At 47.8% G+C, this 13,459-nt stretch overlaps 1 protein-coding gene across 2 annotated transcripts; it reads right to left on the reverse strand.

Annotated features, from left to right (window-relative positions):
* Positions 1-141: 141 nt before the first annotated feature.
* On the reverse strand, positions 142-11,734 carry SIRT5 (sirtuin 5). Of its 2 annotated transcripts, none has more exons than XM_054189551.1 (9): positions 11,604-11,734; positions 11,158-11,290; positions 8,502-8,635; positions 6,812-7,037; positions 5,142-5,229; positions 4,160-4,213; positions 3,164-3,287; positions 2,216-2,331; positions 142-280 (listed from the first exon to the last, which is right to left on the reverse strand). In XM_054189551.1, the coding sequence occupies exons 2-9, from the start codon at positions 11,270-11,272 to the stop codon at positions 205-207; spliced, it is 933 nt and encodes a 310-aa protein (XP_054045526.1). In that variant the 5' UTR covers positions 11,273-11,290; positions 11,604-11,734; the 3' UTR covers positions 142-204. The 2 variants fall into 2 exon arrangements, with proteins under 2 accessions (XP_054045526.1, XP_054045527.1); XM_054189552.1 differs by lacking the exon at positions 11,604-11,734 and adding an exon at positions 11,394-11,487.
* Between the last annotated feature and the right edge of the window lie 1,725 nt (positions 11,735-13,459).

Below are 13,459 nucleotides of genomic sequence, written 5' to 3' on the forward strand. Positions count from 1 at the left end.
GCCCAGAGAGCGGCGGCCACCGGAGGTGTCGGCGGCGGGGCCTGAACTGGCCGCCCCGGGCCCCGCCGCCCGTTTATTGCCGTGGGGAGCAGGAGAGGGGACAGCCCGGCCGCCCCGCCGCCTCCCTCCACCCTCACGCCCGCGCCCCCGCCGCGCTGGGTCCCGCCGGGCCCGGCCTTTGCCCCGCCGGTCGCTCCGAGGTGCTCAGGAGATGATCTCCGTTTCGTGTCGGGCCAGCGCCGGCGGCAGGGTGGTCCCGCAGGGGCCCGGGAAGTGGAACCTGTAAGGAAAGAAGCAGCAGCCGGGTTTTGGTTTTTTTTGGTTTTTTTTGTTTTGTTTTTTTTTCTGGCAGTGCCTGAGTGCATTGGGCAGGCAGGTTAGTCCTGCTGCTGAGGGAGGGGGCTTTGGCCTTGTAGGACCTAGGGTCAGGCTTCAGCTTCACAGTTGTGTTTTCAGTGTAAGTTAATTTCACCAAGAAATCATAGAATGGTTTGGGTTGGAAGAGATCTTAAAGATCACCTAGTTCCAATCCACCTCCCACTAGACCAGGCTGCTCAAAGCCCCATCCAGCCTGGCCTTGAACAATTCCAGGGATGGAGCATCCACAGCTTCTTTGGGCAACCTGTTCCAGTGCCTCACCGCCCTCACAGTAAAGAATTTCTTACGAATATCTAATCGAAATCTACCTCCTTTTAGTTTAAAACTGTTACCCCTAATCCTATCACTACATGCCCTTGTAAAAAGGACCCCTGGATGTAAAAAGGAACCTGGATGAAGGGATAGAGTGCACCCTCAGCAAGTTTGCTGATGATCCAAAACTGGGAGGGGTGGCTGACACACCAGAAGGCTGTGCAGCCATACAGAGAGACCTGGACAGGCTGGAGAGCTGGGCAGAGAGGAACCTTATGAAATTCAACAAGGGCAAGTGGAGGGTGCTGCCCCTGGGGAGGAATAACCCCATGCACCAGTACAGGTTGGGGGCTGACCTGCTGGAGAGCAGCTCAGTGGAAAGAGACCTGGGAGTCCTGGTGGACAACAGGATGAGCATGAGCCAGCAATGTGCCTTTGTGGCCAAGAAGGCCAATGGCATCCTGGGGTGCATCAAGAAGAGTGTGGCCAGCAGGTCGAGGGAGGTCATGCTCCCCCTCTACTCTGCCTTGGTGAGGCCGCACCTGGAGTGGTGTGTCCAGTTCTGGGCTCCCCGGTTGAAGAAGGACACAGGGAACTGCTGGAGAGGGTGCAGCAGAGAGCTACAAAGATGATTAGGGGACTGGAGCATCTCTCTTATGAAGAAAGGCTGAAGGATTTGGTTCTCTTCAGTCTGGCAAAAAGATGACTGAGGGGGGATCTTATCAATGCTTATAAATACTTAAAGGGTGGGTGTCAGGAGGATGGGGCCAGGCTCTTTTCAGTGGTGCCCAGTGACAGGACAAGAGGTAACGGGCACAAACTTGGACATAGGAAGTTCCACCTAAACACGAGGACGAACTTCTTTACTTTGAGGGTGGCAGAGCACTGGAACAGGCTGCCCAGGGAGGTGGTGGAGTCTCCGTCTCTGGAGACATTCAAAACCCGCCTGGATACGTTCCTGTGCAACCTGCTGTAGGTGACCCTGCTCTGGCAGGGGGCTTGGACTAGATGATCTCCAGAGGTCCCTTCCAACCCTATGATTCTGTGGTTCTGTGAAAAGTCCCTCTCCAGCTTTCCTGTAGGCCCCCTTCAGATACTGGCAGCTGCTATAAGGTCTCCCTGGAGCCTCCTCCAGGCTGAACAACCCCAGCTCCCTCAGCCTGTCCTTATACGGGAGGTGCTCCAGCCCTTTGATCATCTTTGTGGCCCTCCTCTGGACCCGCTCCAACAGGTGCATGTCCTTGTGCTGGGGGCTCCAGAGCTGGATGCAATACTCCAGGTGGGGTCTCAGAGCAGAACAGAGGGGGAGAATCACCTCCCCTGCTGTGCTGGCCACGCTTCTTTTGATACAGCCCAGGATGCAGTTGGCCGCCTGGGCTGCAAATGCCCCAAATGCCCATTGCCGGCAATCTTACTGGCACAATCATCTTTTCTTACTAGAAAAAAATAATATTTCTTAAGCATTGGGGGAAAAACTAGATCGTGTCTGTTTAAAATTTTTCTAACCATTTTAGCAGTTCAATGCAAAAGACGGTGAAGACAGAGGGGACTAAAGTTTACTAGTTTAAAAACTGCAGAGCTTTACCTGAATCTGTCTGTAGCAGGAGTGGCTTCCATGTTAAACTCTGCAACTGGCACTCCTCTGGCAGACACCTGAGGGGCAAACATAGCGGCAGGATACACCACGGAGGAGGTCCCCACCTGCAGAGACAGGGCAAAAAATCATGAGTGTAGCAGGCCACTAGTTAAACAGACAGAACCAATCCAACCCACAAGGTAAGGACCCTTCTCAGAACACAGGAGGCGGAAAACCACTAAAGCATGGAAGATCCCTACTCAAATGAAACCAAATCGATATCTGTTATTTAGTGTCACTGCACATGTAGGTATTTAACATAGCGTAAGAATCAGGAATTGTTTCTCTGATGCAACTCAAAGCCTGTTTGTGCATTATAACTATAGATTTTAAAAAAAAAAAAAATCCCAGAAAGACAAAATGGCCGCCTTTGCCTGCAGGAAAACAAAACAAGATGTTCCTTCTGTTACTCAAGATTGTTCTGTGAAGGGTACACAATATTCTGAGCAAGTGTTTTGGTCAGCGATCTGGAACGTACGTGGCATGTAAACAACCTCACAAAAAAAGTAGCACGTGATAACTGCCAGCTGCCTTCCTACAACATTGTGTCACCTTTTTTTAAACTGAGCATCAAAATAATTATATTTTTCACTGTTTGAGAAATTCAACAGCTAAACAGTATTAGCTAACCTTTAATACTTGAACCTCTAACTCCTGTGTACGCTAGAGGCAGACTGCAGATCAAGATGCACACGTGCTGAACCTGTTAGCTTCTGAGTAGTCTATCTACATTTTCAAACCTTGTGGCTTTTTAATATTTTACGCTTAACACTAGAGAGTCCCCCAGGGGCTTTTGGCTCCCCTGGGGAAGTGCAGACGCATCTCCTTTGCCCAGAGGCTGCAGTGCCCTTCACGTGGCTTCCCTGACGGTTAAGAGGTAAGGGAAGCGGCACTCACCACCAAGCAGAGGTCGCATATCTCAAGCTCCTTCTCAACTGCTGTGAGAATGTCAGGATCCAGGGTTTCACCAAACCACACAACATGGGGACGGAGGAGCCCATTGCAGCCGTCCTCCTCGCACCTATTTAAAAATCACAACGTCACGCATTACGCTGCTGACGGGGATGTTTCAAGCTGCAAAATGGCAAAGCAGATTTCATTCTCATTTGGGCATGTCTCACCAGCCCTCACTTCTCCCTTCTCCTTCACAGCCCTCCCCAGACCCTCCTCTACCACGTGCTGGACTGAAGGCAGCTGAAGCCGTGCTACATGCGTGTGTTGGAAGTACACACACGCTGCCTCATCACACAGAACGGGTTGCTGAACAGTTTGCTCAGCTCAGATACTTAATTGCGTCTCCCCCTTACTCAGCTCCTGAAATGCATGAAACTTAAAACATAGCATGTGCTACAGACTTCGGCCTCCATCAACTTTAATAAACTGGCCAACAGGTTTTCAAGGAGAATGTCAACTGTAAGACACCTCTTTTCCTTAGGAACCAGATGAAAAATAGGGTGGTTTCTTGCATCTGCAACTAGCTAAGGCGAAGCTTCAGCCATTATAAAAAAAGCAGCATGGCACATTTAATGCCTGCAAGGGACTGTGCAGTGGCTGTACCCCAGCACGGTATTCCAGGCTGACTGAGTTTCTTACTGCATTTCTCCTACTACACTTCCTACAAACCCCCTGAGTTTAGGCATGTTAAAGCTTGCTGCTCAAGTACACAAACATGCAATCCCTTTAGCATCACGGTAAACTTCTAGTTTAGACAACTTCCTGTTGTCTGCTGTCTCCTGTAACTTTAATTCATTTCTCTGGGCTGAAGTCCTCCCCTCTTTTTCTCCTGTAGAATGTCTGGGTGTCCTTCCAAAACTATGTGAGCAGTAATATAAGCCTTCGAGATGCACAAAGCACGAAGAGGTAACAGCAAAAAACAAAGCGGTCCATACATACTGAGGAAGGTCTTCAACTGGAATTGCGGCGTCTTCTGTTTCAGGATCCGGAGCCCTGAAGTTACAAAATTGAAATACATATTCAGTCGTATAAAGTACCCTTTATATGTTAATAAAAACTCTGAAGCACGCTCTCCAATCAAGGAATCTTTGTGACTTCAGCCTACTTCAACACCTACTACAACCCTAAAATACCACACACAGGGCAGGCAGGCATTTGTCCAGAATTATCCCAGAGCTGAGCAGCTGTAATAAGCTGGGCAAAGTCTGTCAAAGGCACAACAAGTATTTACGGAGCTATCTAAAGATCTGGTGAAATGCAAAGGGAAAAAAACCCTAAAAATCTATGAGCGTATGCCTGTCCCCTGCACCTTATTTTTAATGGTGAAAAGAAGAGGATGAATAGAAAAAGGAGACCGAAGGATTCTTCTGCAGCTTTTTTAAGTTGCAGAAATCCTGGGAACTGATGCTTCTCTCCTGATTGTTTCACACATCTGTGTTTTGAGACCCATAATCATAACACTGTTATTGATGAGTTGAAAGACAAAAGGGGCTCAAGAGATGCAGAAGAGGACAATCCATGTATCAAGTGATCACAGTCCAATTTAAGGAATAAGCATCCGATTTAATAAAAAACCTGGGAGGTGAAGAGGATGGGAGTAAGCACACATTCTCAAAGAGTACAATTAGTTGATGCCTCATATGAGAGTTTCCAACCATCTGAAATTGTTCTAAGTAAAACAAATATAATGTTGTGCTAACTGAGAGATTAACAGTTATCCATTCACAGACTTATGTCTCCCTGATGTTACTAAACAGTATATTTGCGTCTCAGAACAGCTGTGTAAAATTTAAGCATTGATACTACTAAAGGAAAATGGGGTGGTTGACTGATACTCCTGTACGCTCCTAAAATGGCTCCTTGTCTATTGAACAGCAGCCAAAGTAGAAAATACAGAGAGTTTACAAGGCAGATGTATTACCCTTTCCCGGCCAACGCGGGGCATATCGGACTCTTGTAATTTGCAGCCACGTTTCCACAGTTGGTGCATCGAGTTTTAAATAAACTACCTGAAACGCACAAAGAGAAAACATCAGGGATCGAGCGATTGCTGTGAGGCATGGCTCATGTCGTACGAGTGCTCGTGTTTATCCCGGATGGCCTTTATTTGTCTTTGAAGACGATACCTTGCGGGGAACCCGCGGCATGAACGTAACAGCCAAGTGTTGGAACCTGGCAGCGTTATGAACGAGACGCTGTTTACACAGCGCGTACACATCCTTCTGTTCAGCATCCCACGGTGACCAGCACCATAGTTAAGCACAGACCGGGCCCAGCAAAGACAGACGCAGCCCTTTCAGCTGAAAGGCGGCGGCGACCAACAGCAACAGTCTCTCTAAGCTGTGACTTAGCACCTTGTTCTACCTCACCACACGACTAATGCACAGCCTTGTAAGAGTGTTTCAGAGGAAAATCATTATTTAAAGTATCACTGACGGAGATGATTTCTGCTTATTATTTCTCCCCTTAAACCAGAAATGTTTTCTAAAAATAAATATATATGCTGTTTAACGCTATTTTGTTTTATGCAAACTCCCCAACCCCAAGACTTCTGTAGAGTTACTGATGTGCTGTAGAGAGGCACAATACTACCAAGAGTTTAAAATTGGTTCTATTTTGTAAAGAATAAGGATAATCAAAATTAAACTATACACAAGGCTTTACCCTAGGATCCACAACTGCAAAAAAATCCGTGCAGGTTTCCTGTGTCCAAATCACAAAGTAGCGATGGGAAATTCCATTTATACCTTTTGTGATACTTAAGTTAAAAAGCGTCATAGTGCTGGAGGAGCAGGATGGGACTTTGTCCTGGGAGACTTTTCACTCTGCGGCAGGGGCTGTGGAGTGGAGAAAGGAGGAGTGGGGGCACCTCAAGGGATGGAGAAGGTCCTCCCCACCCTCGTCCTCTCCACACCCCTGGACTTCCTCAGGTCCAAAAGCCCCACTGACGCCCCATGGGCTGCACCTGCGTTGTGCTCCTCCAGCACTTTGTGGGAGAGAGGACAGGAACAAGGAATGCCACTAACTACAGGGAAGAGAGAGGGAGTCCCACTGGCTGCAGGAGAGAAAGGTTAAGGGAATCTCATCCGTTTCCAGCCCCTTGTTCCTCCTGTAGCCAAGGACCGCAGAGGTGGGTCTTTGAAGAACAGGACAGGACAGGGGGAAAGCACCGGGGCTGGGAAGACCAGCCTTGCCAATACACCCGTTACTGGTGGCAATACTGGTGTGGCACCACCACTACCACACAGTGGAAATCCTCATGGATTCTTTTCCCCTTTTCTAAGCGAAATCAGCCAAGTGTCACTATCCACATGTACTCAAGTGGACCTGAGGCAAAACTGAGCAAGCGGGAAGGGAGAACCAGCTCCTGCGTACTGTCAGAAACCAGTAAAATAGAAAGATGAGAAATAAAGAGAGGCTACGAGGTATCTGAAACAACTTCCAAAAGAGAACAGGGTGATATTGTAAATAACTTCATGCAAGTCATTATCATTTTAAAGACAAATTTCTTTTCTCCCAGCACTTATTCTGCTCTCTCTTCTCCCCCCCGAGGTTTGCTGGCCTGTAGCAGACAGGTAAGTTGATTCTTACCGTGAATTTCTAAGAGGTGCTTTGTGCCTGCCTTTCTGTGTAGTTCATCGATATTCTGAGTAATGACCACAACGCTCCTTCCTTGCTTGCTCAGTCGCTTTTCGCACTCTGCGATGGCAATGTGTGCAGGATTTGGATGTTTACTCAACATCACTTCCCGCCGATAATGGTAAAATTCCCATACACGAGAAGGGTTCCGCGCAAAAGCCCCCGGGCTAGCCAGCTCCTGGAAAAGACATAACAATTCATTCTGCCAAAGAAAGAGCAAGAAAACCCCCTCCCCAGATGAATCCTGGTAGATGACTCTCATTTACGCTGCTACCAGCACAACAAGATAATCAAAAGCAGATTATTTATAACCAGATGCAGTTGACGAGAATATAGTTCAATAGCCCTTACGAGGATGACAAGTCAAGTATCTTATCAAATGAGGAAATAACTGATATCGATGGCGTGGTACATGGTTTTACGTAGCACACTCGGACCTTATTCTGTGCTGCCCTACCAACTGTGAGGAGTTTAGTACAGCACAAAGGAAGAGGAGATATTTCAATGCACACGATCTTTGGCATTCAAAACTTTCTTTTCTGCAGCAGCCATAAAACTCAGCATCATGTGGATATATTTCCTTTACTAGCAATTTCTTTTCTGTCTTAAGTGTAACACGAGCCAAATTACAGCCATTGTCAAAACCAAAGTCTAATGTCATGGCTTTTATGTGCTGGTAAAATCTAAGCTATACTTTTCACACTAACTTTAATTTTGCCTTGTCTTTTTTTTTTTAAACGAGGAGTAGCTCAGTCTAATGCTTCAGTGCACAATTCTACTGATGTAAAAACGCTGAATGGAAGCTTTCTGATGCAGAAGGCATTTATACACACGTATGCTTTATTTGAATTGATAGTCACTGAAAGAAAAAACGCATCTTTAGATTCAAACCATCTTGAAAAAAATCATCTCTCCGACCCCTTTTTAACTTCATCAAATCTTTCATGAATGCCGTCATTAAAAAACAGAAAGACGGCAAATGTTATTGCAGTGTTTGGGGTAACAGTTAGTGGCGGTGTAAGGGTTACTGGAAGCACCTGCAGCACCACGCAGGGTCAGACTCAGGAGGCACCGATGCAACTGGCACATTTTGCCGCGGAGAGAGACAGAGCTTGTGGGAGAACTGAGGACCCTGAGGAACCCTGCCCCCAAACAAAAAAAAAACCAACAACAAACCCTAAAATATTTTTAAAGACTATTAGGAGAAACCAAGATTAAAAGAAAACAACTAGTTGTTATCATCGGTTCTGTCCTTTGCTATTTTGGTAAATAGTTCTTAAGAGTTTAAAACAGGAAAGGCCCCACGAGGTAGGAAAACGGTGAGGGTGTCAAAAGATGAGCAAGCAGCTAAGCTGCAAGGCAGCAAGAAAACAAGGAGGTAGAAAGACACAGAGCTGTCTGCAAGAACATTGTTTTTCCCAAAAAACTGGTAAACCAAAGACAGAAAAGCAGTTGCAGCCACCCAAAGCAGCCCCCCAGGGCACGGGGGGAGCTGCAGGGAGAGCTGCATCCCCACCAAACCACCACCGGCACACTTCCACCCTCGATGGTGGAAGCTTCTTCCCGGCTTCTTCTGACCCTTCACGCTCACCTACCTGATGAACAGAGAAGGGCAGACATGTGCCACCACCTGTGTACCTACCTGGGCTTGCCACTTTCTCCAGAAGCCTCCAGCCCCTCTGAAGGTGGGAACTCCGCTCTCCGCACTGACACCGGCTCCTGTGATAATGGCGATATGCTTCGCCTTGGCAAACACTTCTCGAAAATCAGCCATATCTACGTGTGGGGAGGAAAACCGGACAGCTCTTCAAACACTTACGCTTTGACATAAGAGGCCAGACAGACAGTGCTGGTGGACTTAGGGCTTCCACGTACGCCTCCCGTAACTTCAATATCAGAATACCAATTTTTTTCTGAGTTTCCGTATATTGGAATTTGAAGGGCAATTCCTGGAGATCCTCAAAAATACACATGAGCAAGCCCAGTGGGGTAACGTGTTAAACTATGAATACACTCAGTATTTGAAAGACAGAGCCTTAAGCTAAAACCCCACACCAGATGCTACCTTGATAACAACAGTTGCCACCACCACCCAGGAGCAGTTTGCTTTCTAATTGTAAGGTAAGATGCAGAGATGAAAAAGATTTATGCTTTGTTACAAAGTATCGCCTTCAAAATTAAGGTAATTTGAGAAAACGCATTTCCTCCAGAGGCATCTTGCCCATTTTTTAGGTTTGCAGTTGTATTTTCTATTTTTGAATGTATATTCCCTCCATTTTTCCCTGCACGGTAAAGTAACTTGGGAAAAAGACAGGAGATTTCCTTCGTGCTTTTCTAAGAGTCAAAACAAGATTAAAAAGGAACAGGTCAGCTACAGAGAGACAAAAAAAATTCTCTTCTAGTTTACTTCAGATACTAATTTTAAAGCAACATATTTTAGAATCACAGAATGGCTGAGGTGGGAAGGGACATCTGGATATTGGCTAGTCCAAACCCCCTGCTCAAGCAGCGTCAGCAGGAGCAGATTGTCCAAGACCGTGTCCAGTCAGGTGGCTTTTGAGTATCTCCAAGGATGGAGACTCTCCCACGCCTCTCTGCACAACCCATTCTAGTGTTTGACCATCCTCACAGTAAAAAGGTTTTTCTTGTGTTCAGATGGAATCTCGTGTGCTTTAATTTGGGTCCATCTTGTCTTCATTCCCTCCCATCAGGTGTTTTTACCCATTGATAAGATGCCCCAGAGCCTGGTCTCCTCCAGGCTGAGCAATCCCGGCTCTTTCAGCCTCTCCTCACACATCAGATGCTCCAAGCCATTTATCATCTTTGTGGCCCTTCGCTGGACTCTCTCCAGTAAGTCCGTATCTCTCTTGTAATGGGGAGCCCAGACTGGACCCAGCATTCCAGGTGTGTCTCAGCAGTGCTGAGCAGAGGGGAAGGATCACCTCCCTCCATCTGCTGGAGACGCTCTGCCGAGTGCAGCCCAGGGCACCCACCAGCCTTTGCCACAAGGGCTCATCGCTGGCTCATGGTCAAACTGGTGTCCACCAGGACGCTCAGGGCCTTTCCTGCTGTTCAGTCCCGGCCTGTCCCGGTGCATGGGGCTATTCCTTCCCCAGGGGCAGGACTTGACATTTCCATTTGCTGAACTTCGTGAAGTTCCCATAAGCCCACATCCCCAGTCTGTCAAGGTCTCTCTGGTTGGCAGCATGACCCTCTGGCGTATCAGCCATTCCTCCCAGCTTTGTGTCATCTAGAAACTTGCCAAGGGTACACTCTGCCCCATCATCCAGACCATTAATGAAGGCGTGAAACAATTTTGGCCCCTCTATTGACTCTTACAGTACACCATCACCACTGACTGGCCTCCAGGTGAAATCTGACCCGCTGATCACAGCCCCAGTCTTTGCATTTTACTGGGTGTTTGTTTGTTTGTGTTTTGTTGTGGTTTTTTCCAACCAAAGGCAGGTAAATTTTTATAAGGAGAGACAGTAGCAGGAGAAACCCCAAGACCCACACTGGAGAAGCCCCAAGACCCATAGCACAAGAGCCGTAGAACTAGGCAGAGAACACTACGATTCTGACGCCTGCTGTTGCAAACCAAACCTCAACAGCCCCGGAACGTGTAAAGATGAGGCCAAAAGCCCCCCTAGTCCAGTCTCCAGGCTCCGACAGAGGCCCAATGCTGATGCTCAAGGCAGCAGAAAAAGCAAGTGCACCCTGGCTACCCAACTCTTCGGGGTTTTGCCGTCATACCCGTGAAGTTCTGTGCCCAGTTTTCAAGTTAAAGCACATCCTCGAATTGGAAAAAAAAAACACAAAAGAAACAACACAAACCGCAGAACCCCCCAAACAAACAAAAAAGAGGATATTTGCTATTAGACTGAACAGGGCACCTGGGGCTATCCAAAACCCTGCTCCTGCATCGTTGCAAACGCTCGAGGCCCTCCGTAATTCTTGTACAAAGAAATAAGGAGTGAGTTTTATTACCCATTAGGAGTATGAAAAGGAAATGCAATTAACTAGCATTAAATACTAAATACAAGTGCTAAAAATGCGCCACCAGGCAATCACGCTGACTGCAACTACGCGAGGGTTTTTGGAAATATACAGAATACAGAGAGAGAAGATAAATTTTAGCAGCTAGGGGAAAAAAAGTAAATCAACTCCACGCTCTTCTAAACGTTTTGAATTAAACTATAGATCTCACCTACGACACGAAACCTCCTGGAATTTCACATCTAGCTTAAAAAAAAAAAAGACCTGCGGAGGACGCTAAAGCAAATTAACAGACTCCTTACTTGAACTAGGACGAGCCATTTCCAAGGACAACTTGTGTTTCCTCGAAGCCGCAGCCCGAAGACACGCTGGGGAAACCAACCTCCTCGCCGTCAATCGCAGGAGACTCATCGGCATCCCTCGGAAACACTCGACCTGCGAAGAAATAAAGGGAAAAAAAAACCAAAACAGGTATAAATATTTTTTTTTTTTTTTATTCCCCCCCTGTACCTTTAATTCCCCCCACCCCCCAATCAACCTCAGCGCTGCAAAACGCATCTCGAAGCTGCCACCCAGCCTACGTGCAGCCGCCCGCCTGCAGAAGGGCGAAGGGGAACCGCGCCGGAGGACGGAGCCCCGCCGAGGGGGAGGCGGCGGCGGCCGCCGCCGCCTCCCCCTCGGCGGGGCTCCGTCCTCCGGCGCGGTTCCCCGGAGGCCGCGGGTTCGCGTCCCGCCGGGGGCAATTTACCGGTAGCCGGTGGCTCCGCCGCGCCGAGGCCGAGGCGTGCGGCTCCCCACGTCCCGCCTCCGGGGTTTGCGGGGCGGACCCTCGGCTCGGCTCCGCTCCGCCCCTGTCTCGCCTGTCCCCGTTAAGGTCCCGCCCGTAAGGCTGCGATGCTGAGGCAACAGGGACAGATCGCTTTTTTTTTTTTTTTTCTTTTTAACGAGGAAGGCTCTTTTTCGCTTGTTTTTCCGCAGAAAAAAAGACAGCAGCCGCTTTCGTCCGGGCCTCTTCCTCTCCACCCTTCCCCAGCAATTTTCAATCTCTTCAATCCTTTTCAGTCAAGCTGAGATTTCACTCCCCCCCCACCCCGAATTCTGCAAATTACCAGCTCGATTACGAGGACCCCAAAACACGCACCCAGCCTTGGGAAAGGCTGAAAGGCACGACCCACCATGCTCCATGAAGTGCTCTTTTAAGTCATAGAATCACAGAATGGTTCGGGTTGGAAGGGACCTTAAAGATCACCTAGTTCCAACCCCCCTGCCCTGGGCAGGGACACCTCCCACTAGACCAGGCTGCTCAAAGCCCCATCCAGCCTGGCCTTGAACACCTCCAGGGATGGGGCATCCACAGCTTCCCTGGGCAACCTGTGCCAGTGCCTCACCACCCTCACAGTGAAAAAACGAAGTCCACCACCCTCTCACCAGCCCAGGGAGCAGCTCCGGCCTCTTACCCGGCCCCTGGGTACGGGCACAGGGAGCGACAGGAGGGCAGGGTGTGAAGAATACCCAGATGTTGCTCCCATGGCCTTGCAGCCCAGGTTTTATTCATTTCACTGCTTCACAGCGCTTCCTGCCACTTACATCATAACAGCATATAATATTCTGCCTCCAGCTACAAACATGAAGTCTTTTGTGGGGGAAGATTCGAGAGCGCCAGCAGCACTGATTACACGCTCGGCTTTTGCTTGCTGGACTCTACTGGCTGTTCTCCAAGCACTCCGGCCAAATCTCCATAAATGCATGTACACTTGAAAAAACAACACACAATAAATTCAGAAAAGAAGATAAAGGCCAGCATCATCTCCTCCAACACCGTACCTATCCCGATGGTCAAAATCATGTAAATCCCATCTAGACTGGGAAAACCACCAAGACAACAGGTTTGTTCTGGCAGCTCCGACAAATGAGGGATTGGCTCTGCCCTACATTATTCGGTATTATGACCGGGGTTGGTTTTTTTTTTAAATTGAGGTTTTAGTATGGATTGTACATCGTGCTTATTAGGCGGCGTATTTCAGATGCTGGTTAAGGTAACATTTAAAAAAAACAAAGCAATTTCCAGTTGGACCATCACCACGTTATTCCACCCATTACAAAGTTCAACACAGCAAACTACTAGTCTAACATTACTAATGGAAAACCTGCTTCTGTGTTTAGGTACCAGAATTTGAGGAGCACATCGACTAAAATGCTTGCACTTCCACATTACCTCATCACGCTCATGAGACAATTTGCTCCTGACTTTAAATTAACCCAGGGCAGGGCATGTTAACATGTGAGGTTTGCGAAAGTACAGGTCTTTCAGTAATAACAGAAGTCAAGACGGCACAGGTTATGCAAAGTGTGTAGAGCACAAAACCAGGTTGGCTTGTTTAGGTTCCTCCAGCATGTCTAGATTGTAGACCCTAAGTTCAGCTAATGCGAACCTGGTGTAAATACTGAATCTTTGCCATATGAAAATGGCCACATCAGTTTCAAAATTGTTTGCGGTGGCCTCGGACAAATACATTTATGCAAATGCGCATGGATACACAGACATATGCGTGCGTATAATCTTCATAATGGTTTTTAGAAAAAAGTGACATCTAAAATTAACTT

This window comes from Rissa tridactyla, chromosome 2 (genome assembly GCF_028500815.1).
Source record: "Rissa tridactyla isolate bRisTri1 chromosome 2, bRisTri1.patW.cur.20221130, whole genome shotgun sequence".
Classification (NCBI taxonomy): domain Eukaryota; kingdom Metazoa; phylum Chordata; class Aves; order Charadriiformes; family Laridae; genus Rissa; species Rissa tridactyla.

What these genes read in the sequence shown, in the direction of transcription:
- SIRT5 (XM_054189551.1), bottom strand. Translation starts at nt 11,272, where the DNA reads ATGCCGATGAGTCTCCTGCGATTGACGGCGAGGAGGTTGGTTTCCCCA. An exon ending in TATGCGACCTCTGCTTGGTG is followed by an intron (nt 2,332 to 3,163) that starts GTGAGTGCCGCT and finishes CTGTCTCTGCAG; the next exon opens with GTGGGGACCTCCTCCGTGGT. An exon ending in CCTGCTACAGACAGATTCAG is followed by an intron (nt 281 to 2,215) that starts GTAAAGCTCTGC and finishes CTTTCCTTACAG; the next exon opens with GTTCCACTTCCCGGGCCCCT.